The 17417-nt window shown below is 41.5% G+C and overlaps 1 protein-coding gene across 3 annotated transcripts in view; it reads right to left on the bottom strand.

Annotated features, from left to right (window-relative positions):
* The window catches only part of arhgap35a (Rho GTPase activating protein 35a), a 46504-nt gene that overhangs the window by 3698 nt on the left and 25389 nt on the right, over positions 1–17417 (bottom strand). For all 3 annotated transcript variants that reach the window (XM_033977261.2, XM_055226105.1, XM_033977262.2), the window contains 5 exons: positions 9444–13260; positions 6641–6782; positions 2336–2413; positions 1351–1482; positions 102–207 (listed from right to left, as the gene is read on the bottom strand). In XM_033977261.2, the coding sequence (XP_033833152.1) occupies positions 102–207; positions 1351–1482; positions 2336–2413; positions 6641–6782; positions 9444–13145 (4160 nt within the window). In that variant the 5' untranslated portion in view covers positions 13146–13260. The remainder of the gene's footprint in view (positions 1–101; positions 208–1350; positions 1483–2335; positions 2414–6640; positions 6783–9443; positions 13261–17417) is intronic.

The following is a 17417-nucleotide window of genomic DNA, read 5'->3' as shown; positions in this document are numbered from 1 at the left end:
TGTCACCTCTGGGTGACTTGTCTGTGTGACCACACATCTGTATGTAAGAAGGAGGGGGGTAAGAAGGGGAGGGGGGGGTAAGAAGAAGGGGGGGTACTCACTTGTTCAAGTGGCTGATGACATATTTGAAGACCTCATAGTTCTCCTTGGGGAAACGCCGCAGAATGTCCTTCATCACCTGAAAACGCTGCTCTCTATCGTTGATCTCTGAATGGAGATAAGGACAACAGGTCAGAGACAAGGAAAAGGGTGACGTAAAATATCTGGAGAGAGAAGTGCAAAAATGAAAGTGTGTAGCAGTCAGTAATCTGAAAGGATTTTGTCCTTAAAACTGTCTCAGACTTTGTGTATCCAGTAAATTGAATATGTCAAAAAACAATTTGAGGATAGACAAACACAAGGCAGAACTATTGCAGCCATTATAAAGGACAGCATGAGGCATACACCCTTTGGTGTATCCCTCAGATTACAACAACTCTTAAACAAGACACACAGGGTGTGTTGGGGTTGAAGGCAGCTTACAATGAGTCAGAAAGCTGACGTCACCAGCTAACACAGTTCATCCTGTGTGACTGCGGTGGTGAGCACCAGTGAGAGGAGCAGATGTTCGCTGCTATATTACAAACATCTTTGACAATCACACACTCTAGAAATGTATTCCCAACATGAAGTCACACTGAATCAAAAACACATGATTTACAATTGTTCATGCTGCACATGTAATCAGATCATAATCTGCCTCGTTTTGCAAATAAACATCATCATCAACAACATATATCAAATGATCCTCCAAGAGTCAAACTGAAGACACTTTAAGCAGTCCTGCACTTGTCCTTTATTCGACAGCACTGTTCCTCCTCTATTGTGGCACCGAGAGCTTTATCAGGCCTCTGTCACGGCTGAAGGGTCATTGAAGAAACACTCATATGCACACACGCTCACACACACACACATACATATTTATGCAGAGTCTAGCCGTGTGTGCGGCTAGAGGCACACTTGAGCTATGCATTAAATCTCCATTCCAACAGATTACAGCACATAGGTCAAATAGGAGATGGCAACTGTCTCTCACATATGGTTTATTAATGGAATATCTATAGTCATTGTGCACAGGTCTGACTACACTGCAAACTCCTGAGTGCCCTTTCCTGCATACACTTCACCTTCATTTTCTAACTCTTTGGTAAGTAGAAAATCCAATTCTGCCATGGCTAGATTTGGACGGCAAGAGTTTTTCTTGTTATGTTCCGGAAAAGGGATTCAGGCCAAATCCAATACTCCTCGGTTTTCTTAAAGCAGTGACTCCTTGCTGTGACTCCCCACCCCCCAGAACGCCCCGGGACTCACTGAAGGCTTCCACAAGCTCTGTCTGCATGCTGTAGGGCACCAGAGGGTCGGGCAACTCTGAGAAGAATGCCTTCATGGCTCCTGCCACTGTGTTGATGCTGAAGTCCTTCTCTACTAGGTCCAGGTTATAGTCTGGAGAAATAAAAAGAAAGTCATCATATTTCATCAGTTTAAGGAGAATTGGGGGCAGAAGTCAGAGGAGCAAACTTTAAAATAAAACATATCAGGAACTACGGGCGCTGTAGCAAGATGATATAAAATATTGTATGAATTTTTATGCATTATAAAAAAAAATGATGTTATATTACAAAAGCCAAAAAAATAAATAAATAAATATGATGCAATAATTATGACAGTAAGAACTGTTCTGTTTGCAGCATGAAAATATATGTACTTCTAAATCTGGTAAATCTGGTTTAAAAACAAGACACTACAGAAGACCAGATCCCATTTTGGGCTGTGAAAGTTTCCTAAGTGAGTGTGGCGTGTCTGTGGCCAGTTTGTTCTCTAATGAGCTTTTTGAATCTTCAGGGAACTGCAGCTGCCATCTTCATCGTGAGACACCTCCACTGTAGTAATTGTCCTGTCCCATGTGCTTCACATTTGGAACCATTCAACACAGGGTTTCACTTCTGATTACCTGAGTATGATTTAACCTCAGCCAGGCGCGGACACATGCACGCACACATATGCACACACACATGCACGCACACAGCATTTTGCACCGATATCCATCTCACTGGTGACACACTTCATTAACCAAACCAATCTGGAGGTAATTAACTGCCCATAGACACACAGACACTTGCTCCAACGCACTGGGAGCACTTGTACATGTACAGACACAATGGGGTTATGTGGAAGATTGAGGAGGCATTACGGCAACAAAAAAAAAGCACACACACCAATATTCAGATTGTAAAAGGAGACATTCAAAAAATCTTGCACACTTTAATATAAATAGTTTATATGAGAAATAACAAACCTTGATCAAACTGTCGCTGCATGCTCTCCATCTCCGCCTTGTTGCCACTGACCCTGTAGATACCCTCTGTGCTTAAGCCTGTAGGGAGAAGCAAATGACAACAATGACATTTTTATTTACAACAACAATGACAAAGCATATTGTCATGTGTCATGTATGGTGAGATCGGCATTAACAGCCAATCAGAATCCAAAGATTTGATTTCAGAATGGAAAAGTTGTTTCAGGTTCTTTTTACGGCTAGCTTAGAGGACAGCACCTTAGATTGAGATGGTTTGCAAAAATAAACAATTTTGAGTGTAATGATAAAGTTCGAGCTGCTAGATGTAAATAAAAATAAAAAGGTACAAGCATCACAAGGAAAAGAGGACAAGAGGTTTATATGAGACAAGGTAAGAGGATGCATAGGATAAAGTAGATATAGGGAGTAGTTTTGCTATGCCACTCCTGAGGGGAAACAGCCAAAAGTAGGTGTAAACAAAGATTAACACTGACTGTGAATGCTGAGCTAGTCAAGAAGGCAATTGTAATAGCGTCCCCTGTATCCTGCTCTAAACACACCGTTAACACTATTTATTAAAGTAATAAAGCAGGGCTGCTAAGAGGCCACTTGTGCAACGTGACAAGCTAAACTTAGAGCTGCTACAACCAGGAAAATCTACCACAATTACTCTCCCTTTATACTTACTATAAAGAGACCTTTACACAGAAGACTATATAGAAGCAGTGCACTATACACACTTTATATCAAAGCACCGCAAATCATTGACTTAGTCTTATTAAACCAAGAGAGCCAAGGATAAAGTGGATGGACACAGATTCAGACAAAAATCTGAGGTAACAAAGGCAACTCATGGCTCTAAAAGTGGCATTATAGGTTTGAAGTTGACATTGCATAAGCCTGATTTCTCTGTAATTAAATGCCCAAATTATGACTTCATTATGGCACCTGTTAATGAGAGGGATTTACAGGAGCAGCAGCAGGCAAGTTGGTTCCAGGTCATCCCAAGGAGGGACCTTGGTGAACTTGACAGCACTGAGTAACTAAGCTGTCATAAACAATGTCATATTACTGCATAACACAGCTGCTGTATAAGATAAGAAATGAGTCCCTGTTAAAGAGCATATATGTTTAGAATCTACACAGCTTTGAGCTTGAGATATTTTATGTGTAATATATCTCTAGCCATGAAGTCATAACATTTGAATAAAATGCACTGGAAGTCAACAAAGCACGTCTAAGCAACAACTACACGTTCCCAGAAGCTGTGTGTGTTCATTAATATTTTTTTTTCAATTGAAGATGTGGCCTGAGGTACTCCAGCAGAACACCGGCGATTGAGAGAGACAAAGCGTGATCCCAGGGGACTCGGACAGATAGGGAGTGGCAGAAGAGCCATGGAGGAAATGAGAGCGCTCTGAGTGAAGGCATACAGCATCGATCTCCTCCTTCTGCCAATCAATTATCCACAAAAGCTTTTCAAGGCAGACACGGGGAAAAACGAGGGATGGGAGGAGAGATAGGCAGCGCGAGCAGTGTTGTGGAGCAGTGCGAAGAGGGAGACTTCAGGAGATACGGGTAAAATAGCACAAGGTGGTGGGAGATAGTGGGGAGCTTGTGGACACGCAGCAGCCAGTGTCACAGAGATGGAAGAGACAATGAGAAAAATGAAAGGATTAAGATAAGGTGGGATATAGAGCAAGATAAAAAAAAAAAACAACTCACTTATAACAACAAAGCAGTGTAAAAAGAATAAAGCACAAACCCTCACACAGGAAAATCCAATTCAAGGACTCTATAGCTTCAGTTCTTAGTGCAATGACTAGAGTTACCTAGTAGATGTGGCGTCAGTCAAATTATTATAATTTTAAATTAAATGAAGTGTGGCTAAAGATCACATATAAGGTCAGCAGTGAAATTTTAAATCTATTGGGTGCAGATTTCTCACACATAGGACATTTAAGGTAGAATGCACCATCATCCATTACATGCTGAGGAGCTAAACAAACAAATTAATAGCAAATTAATAGCAGAATGAACCATTAGTTAGACATAAAATGTACTTATTCAACCCTCTACAACTCATCATACCGTATCACAACACAAATAACAAAAAACTCACGAAAATGTACACACTATAAATACTGAGCCCCAAAATATATTGTTCCAGCTCTCATATACTGAAAAATAAGTCGATATAGCAATTATCATGACAGGCCTAGTTTAGCGGTTCATATTTCAGTATTTAATGTTCCTGAAGAAGTTTACAATGTGCACTCAACAGAATTCAAATTTTAAATGCAAATCCAAACGCAAACGTAATACTTCTCAAATAAATAATCACAAATAATTGAAATTAGCAGCCCTACTATTTAATCTTAATATGTAGTAAATTTGCATATCACTAGTTTGCGATATATTGTATTATGGGGTTCGGTGTGGTTGGTTGAGGTAGAGGTGCTTTAACATGCCAAATATTTAAAATAACACCAGTGGAATCATAAACTAAACTGAGCAAAGAGCTGGTAGTGGTATACAGACTGACAGTGCAGAGCTATGCAGTTCGCAACATGTTGCAGTGAGACAAAACTCCAGCTGATCCCACATCAGCCCAGAGCTCAGTGTCTCTGTGGGGGCAGCAGCCGGCGGCTCATTTAATAGCTCACCATGGAGACAGTGAGGCAGTGGCTGGGTGCTGCCCTTTGCGTCGCTATGGAGGTACATACAGCCAGTAAATATGCCCGCACACGCTCGCACACTTTCAACACTTCAGCAGCCAACACTCAAGCCGCTGAGATAAAAGCAGTCACTATAGATTGATTTTATATAGCGGTTTCTCTACAGGCCCCAAATGCATGAAAATAACACAAAAAAGCAAATCTCCTTCTATTATTCCCAAGGACAAAGGGAGTCCGCTACTGCACAGATATGAACAACAAAGAAATCGCAAGGTTGAATAGAATATAAAATTGTGTGCACAGGGCTACTTCAGAGCTCCTCAAAATGTTCCAGTATTGCTTTGACTCACTGCCGTATTTTAAGTTAGAATTCAGCACAGGCTAATTGACAGTTGTAACCACTTGAGAACCCACGTTTCTGTGATGATACTTGTCCTTGCATTGTGCCAAGCATTCATAATATTATTAACCAATACGCTTTATTCACTGAAGAATATTTTAATTATAACTAATGTAGAATATGACAACAAACATATTGCTAAATCTAACTTGACTGTAAATAAATTCAATCATGGCTACCCTCGATGCAGATATGAAGAGATACTAGACAAACCATTATCTGTGTGGGAAATATGTCTGTTATTGAATCACCCACATCCATGCAAACACAAATAGTCCAGGAACAAGCTTTAGACGCATCAGGAGAAGCACTGAAGCCTGCATTCCTTCAATTTCCTCCTGTGAGATCGATCAGAACGAGGGTCTATGAGGCAGAAGGACATTACCTGGCAAGCTCCTGGCTAAGCACACACAAACAGACAGGAGGGAAAAGTGTAGGGGGCATATAGAGAGATAACAGCAGTGTAGTGGATGGAGAGGCGATGAAGAACGAGGGAAGAGTTAGATATATGCTGAATAGATATATAGGCTGAGAGGAAGATGAAAGAAATCAGAGTTGACAAGTGAAGGTACTCCCAGGGAAGGGGGAGTACAAGTCAAAGCAATGAAGACACAAGGACGTATGAGGAGACATGTGGGAAAATATTCCATGAAACAGAAAATCATTTAGTTTGAGTTTTAAACAGACTGTAACATGTTTCATACTTCCACTCACAAATCATGTGTTTAGCTGCTCTAGTTAACATCTGACTTGGGCAAAATGAAATCTAATGCAATGTTATCCACAACTTGTGTCCTGAATTGAATGGCTTGCATAATCAATACTTCATAGTTAGTGAACAATGATTTTGCCATAAACTTTAAAAATAACTTAATAATGGGATGTAAAACTGTGGACTTGGCTATAGAATAACAGCTGGTGACAAAGAAAGGCCAGACGGCAACAAGACACCACCAGAAGTGCCCTATGGGGGGCTGCATCTGGAGAACAGACTAACAAGGTTAAGAGAGCTGAGCTAACCACATCTGTGCTGCCATTAGTCTCTAAGGAGATGGGAGGGTAACTGCTGACACTATGACACAATCATGTTTTGTCATCTTATATAAAATATAAATAATAAAAGGCTAGGTTAAGAAATTTGAATATGCTCACCTGCGTTTACATTTTCTTGTATTCTATGTGCTTTTAAAATATTAGTGTAAGTGTTACAATGTAAAGAACTCTTACCTGTCGTTTCAATGAAATGAATGCACTTCTCAATGAAGACTGGGATAGGCCTTTCAGGGGTCACCACACTGGACAGGGGCATGCCAAAGTAGTTGCTTTCAATAGGTTTGGAAATTGAATGCCTGGGTTTTGCTCTTTGTTTCTGAAAAGGTTGAAAGAAAAAGACATAGTAAGTTAGCAAATAGTTTATCTATGGTAATGCAGAATAGCATTGAGTCAAGAAAAGTCTTTGAAAAGAGCCTGAGCTCACAGGTATCGGGATTTGTTTTGATCCTCCTTCATGAGACACAAACACATGCATACACCCGTCCCACGCATTCTTTTAACCTTAAACTGATAATCACACATTCCTGTCTTAAACCCTCTGCACACAGATACACATCGTTTTCCTCATGATGTCTCTGCCCTGCCCTCCACATTCTCCCTATGGCTCGATCTGCTGCACTGGCATCTAAGTCATTGTTTAATTATTGCCCAAGTCTGTTAAGAGACCTGTAATACACTGCTGCAGTACTCTTCGCCTCAATAAGGCACCAGCAGCAGTTAAAGTATTGCATATTAATAGTGTTTAGTGCGAGTGTGTGAAGGCCCCTGAGGCTTGGATCTGTAGTAAGTGAGTGCGCCTCCAGAGCCCTCCCTGGCAGGCGGTGGGTGAGACTGGAGCATGCTTGGCTGGGCACACACAGACAGGGTGCAGGCCAGGCCTGACAGACACACAGTACTGCTCATTAGAGGAGAGCCCAGTGCGCCCTCAGCTCCAAATACTGCCTTGGAGCATCTAACAAACACTCGCACCTCCAGATTCTCTCTCACCAAGGGAAACAAGCAAACGCTAATTAAGACCAAACAGATATATAGGCTCACCTGGGTGTTTTATTCTCTGCCTGCAGTTCAACTATTAGATCAGGAAAGTGATTACTGTTTACATTTGCCACCAATCTTTCTCAGCAGTGTTGGGATTCTTTCTTACATATGTATACACTTTCCAGTAATCTGTCAATACAATAAATACATTTTTTCTTCACTAGTCAATATTTCTTAACAAGTAATAGATAACTGTCAGTAGCCCTCTGTGTCTCAGACCGGGGGAGTGTGTGTTGAAAAGGCTTACTAGTCTTTTTAAACACATTTGTTTTCTTGGTTACCTGTCACAAGGCTGGTGACATGTAAATGATATCTGCTGCTGTTAGCTTGGCGTTCTTGACAAGGAGTTAGGAAATGTTTGTTGTTGCAGAATTTGTTATCACTGCAAAATACTTCCTCTCTACATGTGACTGGTATTTATTTTTTTTCCTCTATGCACAAAATTATTAATGACAAGACAGCATAAGGCAATAGTTTGTTAAGGGCTGTGCTGTTTTTAGCTCCAACTAGTTATTTATTTATCTGTGTCCTATCACACTGATTCTTGCATACTGTTGGAGTTCTCTCCCTTACTGGCCTCCTCCTCCCCTGCAGTTTAGCCTTCTGGCCACTCCTTTAGAGGATGCCGGGTCTGGGACAGGATATGCAGACAAATTTTTGTCTGTAAAAGACAAACTAGGGACATTTTAACATGTAGATGTCATATGTGAGTGTTTTCCTGCTCAGTGTGTATTGGGTTCCTGAATGAGAAAGTAGGAATAGAGAAGATGGCTGTATGACAACTAGAGCTTCTTTTGGCTCAAACATCCTCACTGGATGTGGTACCTCTCTCTTTGATTGCCCCTCTCTTCTAAGGACTTGTACAAAGATCCAGGAATCTTAAGCATTCCACTTTGCTGGCTGAGAAGTTTTGAAAAAACACGTCTGCAAGACTGAGAGGAAACATTTCCGGACTCTGGCAGAGGGAAAGAGGGACAAGCGCACTTGGTCACTGCCTGAGGGGTAACTACATTTTAACATGGGCTCTCCCTAGAGGACACAAACGCATGGCTCCCAGGGAAAATACAGATGCGTTAGTTTTATCAAGTTGAATTGGATCCAACAAAAAGTATGCTGATAAACTGCTAACCAAACTAAATTGTCTGCTAAATCATCCTAAATTATATTGGCTTCTTTATTTTATCCATCAGAGGTAAGAACTTGACAGAAGACTTGCCGGTGTCCAACATTAATGCAAAAACTAGCAATAGTAGCCATATGTTGTGCATTACCCACTACTCCGATTAATTGCAATGTAATAAAACTGACATAACATAAATGTACATGGCATAGGAACACAAAGAAAGCCAACATGAACATCATACATGAATGATCCAGTGCATCTTCAGACAGCTACAGTCATTATCAGAGAAATTGAGGCCCATACAACACACCCCAGTACTGAGCTGGCACTTCTCTACTGGGCCCAAGTGTAAATGAATAGCATACCAAACTGATAAGGCTGACAGGAGAAGGTCAGGGGTATAGTAGCATAGAGAAGTGTGGAGAGAATAAAACTGAATCAGCAAGACTATGAGTGTAACCAGACAAATATAACATCATTAAGTATGGAGCAGGAGACTGTCAGGAATATTTAACTGCACTACACTTAAGTTGGAAATTTGGAAGCAACTTCACACAGCCATGACTTTGAGTTTTGCGTCTTACATATTTAATGTTTGCAGTCTTTGATAAGGTGGCCCTTTAAAACCACACACAGGAAAATATTCCAAACATTGAACTGTACTTCTATTGTTCTAAAAGGGGCTGCAAGCAACTCAAAAAAGATAATAACACAGTAATGCTTTCACAGTTTTGGAACTCTAGTCTGGTCTCTAGTAAATCAGTATCAGGTGTGAAAATAAACAGCTGTATGATATGCATGCATTTAGTTGCTTACCCTTGGTCTGCGCAGGCTCTTCAGAATATTTCTTCTTTTGGGGTCTTCATTCTCTTCGATGGAGTCCTTATGCCCTCCTACATCGTCAGGTTTAGGTGGTCCACCCATCTCATCATCACTGCCTATTGAGAAGCTAGTCCTGAAACTGCTGAATTTTCCAAGTCGTTTGGACCTGTCCCTGTAAAGCTTAGGCTTGATCCCAATAGCAGACAGCTTTCTCCTTCGCTCCAGAGAGCTGCTGTCGGCCTCGCTATCAGAGCCATTCCCAGCACTTCCATTGGAGTGGCCCTTGTTAGCATTGCGGATGGTGATGATTTTACCCTGTGTGCTGTCATGAGGAACAGAGTAGATGGTCTCCTCCTCAGTTGGTCGTGGTTTGCTCACAGCATCCATGGGTTCTGCATAATCGGAGGGGTCACTCCCTGGAGCCCAGGTCACAGTTTGTGGTAAAGAGCGTCGGTTTGTCCCACCCTGCTGATCCATATATGGGCCCAAATTGACCTTTCGCACAGGCTTGGGTTTAACTTGTGGAGGAACCTTGTTGTTCAGCTTGCTTTCAAAAGTACTGAGCTCAGAAATGACAGAGAAAGTCTCACTTGAATCTAAATCTGGGAGCTTAAAGGTTACCTGGTGGGAGCTGAGACTGCTGACCTCAGTGAGGGGATTGTATGGGGGTGAAGGGTCAATGTCATCCTCTGAGTCAAGGAGAAAGTTAACAGGACTAGGAGAGCCACAGCGCGGACTGATGCTCTCATTGGTGCATGCCTCTGCTACATTGTCATACATGTGTGTGGCTTCTACAATAGTGCGCTTTTCCACAACCTCTTTGAAGAAGGACTGAAAAAGGTCTATTTTGTGAAGCCCACCTACTACACCCCCATGCCCACAGATCACGGTGTTGAATCTTGCTTCAATCTCATGAGCTAGCTCCTCTCCCTGACCTACTTGCTCTTTGGCAGAATCAGAGTCTGTCAGCTCCATCTGACTTTCTCCTACAGCTAACAGTTGGACTGGGATAATATCTTGAACATCACACAAGAAAGCACATAGAGTTTCTAGTGAGGCCTTTCGGCGAGCAGAATAAACCGCAATGTAGCCATGGACCAGACCTGTCTTTCGAAGTGCAAAGGAGGAGTGGAAAGAGAGCAGGGACAGCTCAATATTTTGCCTTTGACCTCCAACACTCAGGTCTAGCAGAATTGAGGTGCCACTGCTGAGGCTAGAGGCAGGGCGACAGTGCTGTGGCAACAGAAAGGGGGCGAGGAGCTGGTCCAGGTCATATGTGTCTCCACACATCATACACATCACTATCCGCAGCTCTGTCTCTGACCCAGACTGTGACTGAGAGTCTCTGAACACTGAGGATGGAGGTGGGAGGGGAGGAGAACTGCTGCCTATACTGCGACGCTTCTCTAGCATACCTTTGAGCATCTGGTTGATCTGTTTCTCACTGACATTCCGTGTATACCCCATTCCAGGGGATGCTGGATCTAAATAAGCACAGAGCAGCTTCCCAGCAACCTGCTGACCTTGATGGATAAGTGTCTGGGCAGTCTCTCCACCTATATCCCCTATGGAGCCCACTCCTCGCTTAGTGACAAGGAGGAGTGATAGGGGAAGATGTGCCAGGCTATTCTCTCTTTCCCTTCTGCTTATGGTGGATTCCCTAAGTTTCTCTAAACTTTCTACAACATAAGAAAGTGACTCTTTTGAGTTGTATAAACAGAGACAGCCGTGAGGTGTGAAGGTTGGGGTGTGGAATGAATTAACTGGCAAACGCACATTGCCCTCTATGGGTCGAAGGGATAACTCATACAATCTTCCATCGAGCACATAGCGGTCATCACTGGTGCACAAAGCCCTTATCTCATTTGCCATTTCCCTAGCGAGCCCATCTCTCCCTAGGATGACCAGGTTTATCCTTTCAGCCCTTCCCCCATCCAGTCGAGAGCTGTCAGACGATGGGTATCGAGTAGGGAAAGTGGAGCCCAGTATTTGCTCTATCTTACTGTCCACACAGTGGGGACTATTTGGACAAGTGTCTTTTGTTGGGTGGTATACAAAGTGGATATGTTTCAAAACAAGAGCATCCCTTTCTGCCTGTAGTTTCTGTAAGGCTTTAAACCTCTGCTCTTCACACAGCACGTCCTGAATAGCTCCCATTTTCTCTTTGCTTGGTTTTGCATCTACTTCTAACTCATAAAAGAGTTCAGAATACTCCAGCAGCAATTCCTGAAAGTCCTCTTTGGCTCTGTCGATGATCTCTTTCTGGTGCTTGTTGTATATGTCCAGATATTCTGTCTCATCCAGCCACTGGTAAAAGTCCTCATTCATGATGAAGCTGCGGGCCTCCTCCCAAGGTTTGCCTGGTGTGATGAAAGGAGACACACTCAGCCGCTCTTTAAACTCCCACCTCATCTCAGCACGCTTGCGCTCATTCCTCAACTGTTCCAGGTGATTCTCATAGATGGTCTGAGCTGCAGGGGTCTCCAACAGATCCTGAGGGATTCGGTCATCCTCCATGTCTATATGAGGAGTGGTTTCCCATGGCGTATCATCTAACACAACAAACCACTGGGAGAACTCCCTCTTTGTTTCCAAGACCTTCTGAACACCAGACCAGCTCAAGTGGTCTATTTCGTCTAACTCTGGTAAGAGCACAGACAGAGCCTGAGGCAGAGTGCTCAGATAGGCTTTCCTCCGTTTCTCTATGTGGTCTTGTTTCAGTCTATGCACATGTTGCTGGAACAGCTTCTTGGCCTTCGCTGTTCCCTCCAGGAAGACATATTGCTTGTATTCTGTGGCAGTCTGCATTCTGAAACTGACACTGGGCCACGTCTCATTATGGTTTTTTGTAATTCGGTCGACTAACCACTCATATCGATCTTTGGCTGAGGCAATTTGTTGACTCTGCTGTTTTAATGCCTCAAAGTAAGGGATAATCTTAGGTTTTCCTCTGCTCTTGTCTATTAGCTGTACTAGTGTTAGAAAAGCTAGATCCACGTTGACATTGGACCGAGCAGAAGTTTCTACCACCTGTATGTTCTTCTTTGCAATAGCAAAAGAGTGAGAGTCTTTAATGTAGCGCTCTACCCCTTCATCACATTTGGTGAGTACAATGACCACAGGTTTTTTTGTTTTGGCTAATTGGTTGTACAAGTTTGTAACAAACTTCATCTGATCCTCAAAACTACGGTTCATGCCTCTGCTAACATCTATAGACAGTAAGAAGCCATCTACAGTCAACTTTCCCTCAGGCATTTGTTTCTGCTCGAAGTCCTGCTCCAGTCCCAGCTGATCTGTGCAAAAATACATGAGCTTCTCAGCTGAAGCCAGTTTAGTGGACGCTGCCCTCTTAATGTATGGCTGGAGTGCTGTGCTTCGATGGGGCTGAAACGTTTGATCATCAATAAACTCTGTCTGCTCCACCACATTTATGCGGCACTCCTGGCCCTCTTCAGATGTCCGTGATGCCTCTCCCCAAAACAGGAAGTGGTCATTGTTCACCACACGGCCTCCAAAATCACTGGTGCTCAGAACGGAGGTGTGGTCCAGGTAGAAGTCATCAGCACTAGGCCGGACAAAGCGGTTACTCAGGCAGGACTTGCCCACCCCACACTGGCCCTTCTCCTTCTCTGTTCCAGACAACCCGACCACAACCAGGTTGTAAGTGGGCGTCCGGACATCTTGCTTTTTGGACATTATACTCGCTGGCAGAGGCTCATCCTGCCATGCTGTCCTCAGGTTCTAGGAGAGGTGTAGACTGTCAAAGGAGACGTTTCCATTTAAGAGGTGTTCAGTGGACTGCGGCTTGGTGCTGCAAAAGACAAAGAAAACATGTATTAAACATCATTTGTAAAGCTCATTGTTTTAGAATAGATCATAATGTAACAGATGGTTTTATGATTGTGAATGTACTTGCCAGAGTCATTGGCAAAGTTACAAGAATTTTATCTGTTCAATTCATTTCTGTTTGTTCTACAATTCAACAATAAATACATGATGATAAGTTCCATCCTTTCACAGGTAACTCTTACCAATCATTAATGCAACAGAGTTCACTTATTTATAAAAAGATACAAATGAACAGTCTAGGACAGACAGACATGATCACACACTGGTGCAAAGTACCCCACTGCACGCTCTGTGCCCTGAATGAGAGACACACAAGAAGATGAAAGCAGATAAATGTTACACTGCTAAAGTTACTAATTGGCAAACTAGGGAAAGCCATTTGCATTTTAAAAAGCCATGCTGCCTGTTAGCCGAGTTGTCGCTATTAAAAACTTGCTTTTCCCATATGTCACTAATATACATAGCTAATATTTAATTATTAGGCAATGTACCATCTTGTGTCTAAAAATAGTGCATCAATGATTCTGACTTATTGACAGTGCTGTTACAAATACAGCCACAGCGATGTAGACTCCAAACATAATTCAAAACTGTAATACTGTAACTAATAACTGAAATAAATGTATGCGAGGGAACTTTATGACAGCAGAGCATATAAAAGCTAAAGGAGTGGAACGCTAATGTATGTAGCCACCTCGCACTAAAACTGTCATAACCCTTTGTCATAAGAGTAGATAATGTGGTAAAACTGACATTAAAACCACTATTAACAATGAATAGTTCTTTTGACAGTTTCCTCAAAAGGAAGACAAAAGCTCTGCTGAAGAGAGTCTCTCCAACAACAGCCGACTGAGTAGGAAACTACACGATTAATAAAATCTTACCATTTTTAGACAGCATCTTAACTCATCAGTGCACATTTCTTAATCTAAATAGATCAACTCAAAACAGTTTGGAAGATATAACAACAAAATAAACCAACATTGAGCCAGCAAGACTTCAACTCTACAGGTAGGTGAAATATCAAAAATAATTCTTGTTTTTGATATGTGTAGTCAAGAAAAAAAGAAATATTAAAAAATGCATCACGCCCTACGAAGAAATGGTAAAGTTAAAATGTCTACCCTCTGAACGAGAAGCAGGCAGTTCATTTTCATCTCTGTAGATTCATATTTATGGAAATTAAGTCACTCTGTTTAAGATACACTGTGTCTTGACTCCATTACCATCTGGCTGTTGCCCTCTGATAATACTGCACATAATAATCATGACTAATTATACGAAACAACACATCTTATATTTTATTATGATTTAATTGAATAAGGCATAAAACTCAGGTCATTTTGAGTTACTTTGGCTTTCTGCTGCCTCATCCAACTCTCCAGGGGGGAAGAGTTCAGCATCATCTAGCTGCCCACTGAGCTGCATAGAGCCAGGGATTAAAAGATAAGTGCTGAACCTGCTGCAAACAACATTAGCAGCAACATAGGCTTTAAGCACAAACGCTCCATCTTATTTGATCAAACAGCGTCCATCACCACGTCATGTTTGAAATACATTTGGCACTGTGTGTATATGACATTCCATATGTCTAGTATCTAATGCAGTAGGATAGTATCCGCTACTGTGAACTAAGGCTATAAAAAGCTGTGCAGTCCTGGTAATGTCAAAACACTTGAAGCAATATCTTGATTTGTAATTTTATGTTCAGCAATAATGTTACTGAGTCACACATTTCGAGTAAAATATAACTGTTTTGATATATTTTTGACACTTAGTTTCTTGTTTCACAGAAATAATACTGTAATCTTTAGATTTATAACAAACCAACCACACAAACCTAACCAGGGAAGTACCTGTGACAAAACTGACAAGATCAAGATCATTCACTTTCTAATGTAGGACTGAACAACTAAATAAAAGGCATGCTTTAAAACTTGCTTGTAACATTAAGACAAAATAAGTAAATAGGTTTTATATTATCTGCAGAAACAAAGTGGTCTCAAGATAACACTCAAGGACTGCGACACAAAGAATGAGGTGGCTGTTTTGTTTTTTTCCATCTGGTGTAACTAAATCCACTGCCTTCTGAGAAAAAGGCATTTACAATTCTAACAAAAAAAACAACTAGAGAAAAGCTGGTTTGGTACAACATTTAGTACTCCATAAATGTACTATTTATGTGGATGCTTCTCCAGTTGCATGGCAGCTTTTCATACACAATCAATGTCCACTTTCTCTCTTCAAAGCCCTAGGAGGCCACTGATGTGTGGAGCTAACTTGCTGGCAGTGGAGTTGTAAAGCAATCAGGCCGGCAGTCTGGCTGTCCACCCTGAGGCCGCAGTGCGCTGCGCATGTCCAGCCACATACCAGCACCAGGAGGCCCAGGGCAGTTTGAGCCGATGCCTGTGCTACGTGTGAGTGTGACCCCGAAACATGAGGGAAGCTGAGTTGTCCAACTATCTACAGTACAATTTAAGTCATTATTATCTGTAGAGCACCTTTGACACACACAGACAAATGAGGGCTTTACACAGAATTAAATCTTAAAAATAAATTTGTAAAATAGACACAAGTTCACATAATGTACACATTTAATAATATCCATTAAGAATCTGCAGCAGCATGTTTTCCCCATACTGGAGAGTGTGCATTTGGAAACACAATTAGTTATTCAACTCTGGTGGTAACTTTTGCTGCATATGGGTTTCAGCTATGCAAATAATTTCACTAAATACAAATATTGCATAATCGGAACAAAAACTAATTCTGGAGAAGGACACTTTTCCATGGTGGATTTTAAATTATTACTTGTCATTACTTAATCCATTCCACCAACATGTTATCTTTTGACAGTACAAACATTTTACCTCGAACAGCTCTAATACGAGTAGCCAAATGCCATCTTACTTATAGATTATGTTGTTGCTTTGAGCAAATGTAAAAAGAAGCCCAACAAAGCTGATTAATGTATTTTTAGAAATCCGGTGTTTGTAATCATGGTTAAATATAGAAAAGTCAATTGAACACCTTTGCAGCTTTCTGAGTTGAAACTGGAAGCACAGCAGTTGGTTGTCCTGCATGTTAACAAAACGGGCATTATAGAATATTATCAAAAGGGGAGGGCCAGGAGAAGAGGAGGAGCACAGAGAGAATGGGTAAAAGGATCAGAGTATGAGAGGTCAGTGGCTCAGGTCATGTGATCTGTTGTGGATTCCCCTGAGGCACAGAGACAGGGCGTGTTCAGGTCAGGGTCAGGCCCGCTGCATCACTCTCTTTGTCGGATTACCACAAACTGTGTTACAAACAGGCACTGCACAAATACCACATCTCCATTTAGACTAGGACCATACACGTTTAGCATGAACAAAACTACACTGATCTTGCTATACTGAAAACATGCATTTTATATTTCCTCTATTGAACAAATAATTAGTTATTGTATGAATGCGTTCAACATCCTGTTAGAACATTTTGAGGAACTTTTCTTATTCAAAAGATTTTATATTGATTTATTTACAATTTTTCATTGTTCTGAAACCAACAACTTTTGTTTACTGAGTATTTACTGTGAAATAGCTTTTTCGTAGTGGGAAATAAGCAAAAATGGCACCAACAAGTTCAATCTAAAATACAGTTACGCTACAGTTGAGCTTTGCCTACTTTTACAGAAGTTGTTTATAAAGAGGAATTTGCATTGCACCACCATTTCTATGCTCTATTTGGTACAATAAACACAACACGAATGCAGTGACAAAGTATTTTCTAAAAGCTAACTATAGTTACAGATTATGAATCCATTACTTATTTAAGATCATAGTTTCCAAAGCAGACCCTCTGGTCAAACATTAGAGGCCACACAGGATAACTGGCAGCAGAATGTCCCAAAGGTCATGAAATAGTGACGCAGCCCAAAATGACAACAAGCCAAAGATTTTCCCAAAAATCTCAGAGACACTGCCACTCCTTCACTTTAGCCAAGTACAGTATTTTCCACTGTTAAAACGACACGAGTGTGGGACTCCATGTTATTTTATGAACTCGGAGCATTAAACTTATCACAACAGCCAATCCTTCAAGTATTTATACTCCTGTTTTTTCTCTCCATCCTCCATTTCC

This window comes from Periophthalmus magnuspinnatus, chromosome 13 (genome assembly GCF_009829125.3).
Source record: "Periophthalmus magnuspinnatus isolate fPerMag1 chromosome 13, fPerMag1.2.pri, whole genome shotgun sequence".
Lineage (NCBI taxonomy): Eukaryota > Metazoa > Chordata > Actinopteri > Gobiiformes > Gobiidae > Periophthalmus > Periophthalmus magnuspinnatus.
The sequence above is the reverse complement of the archived record's forward strand: the minus strand, read 5'-3'. Positions and strand labels throughout refer to the sequence as shown.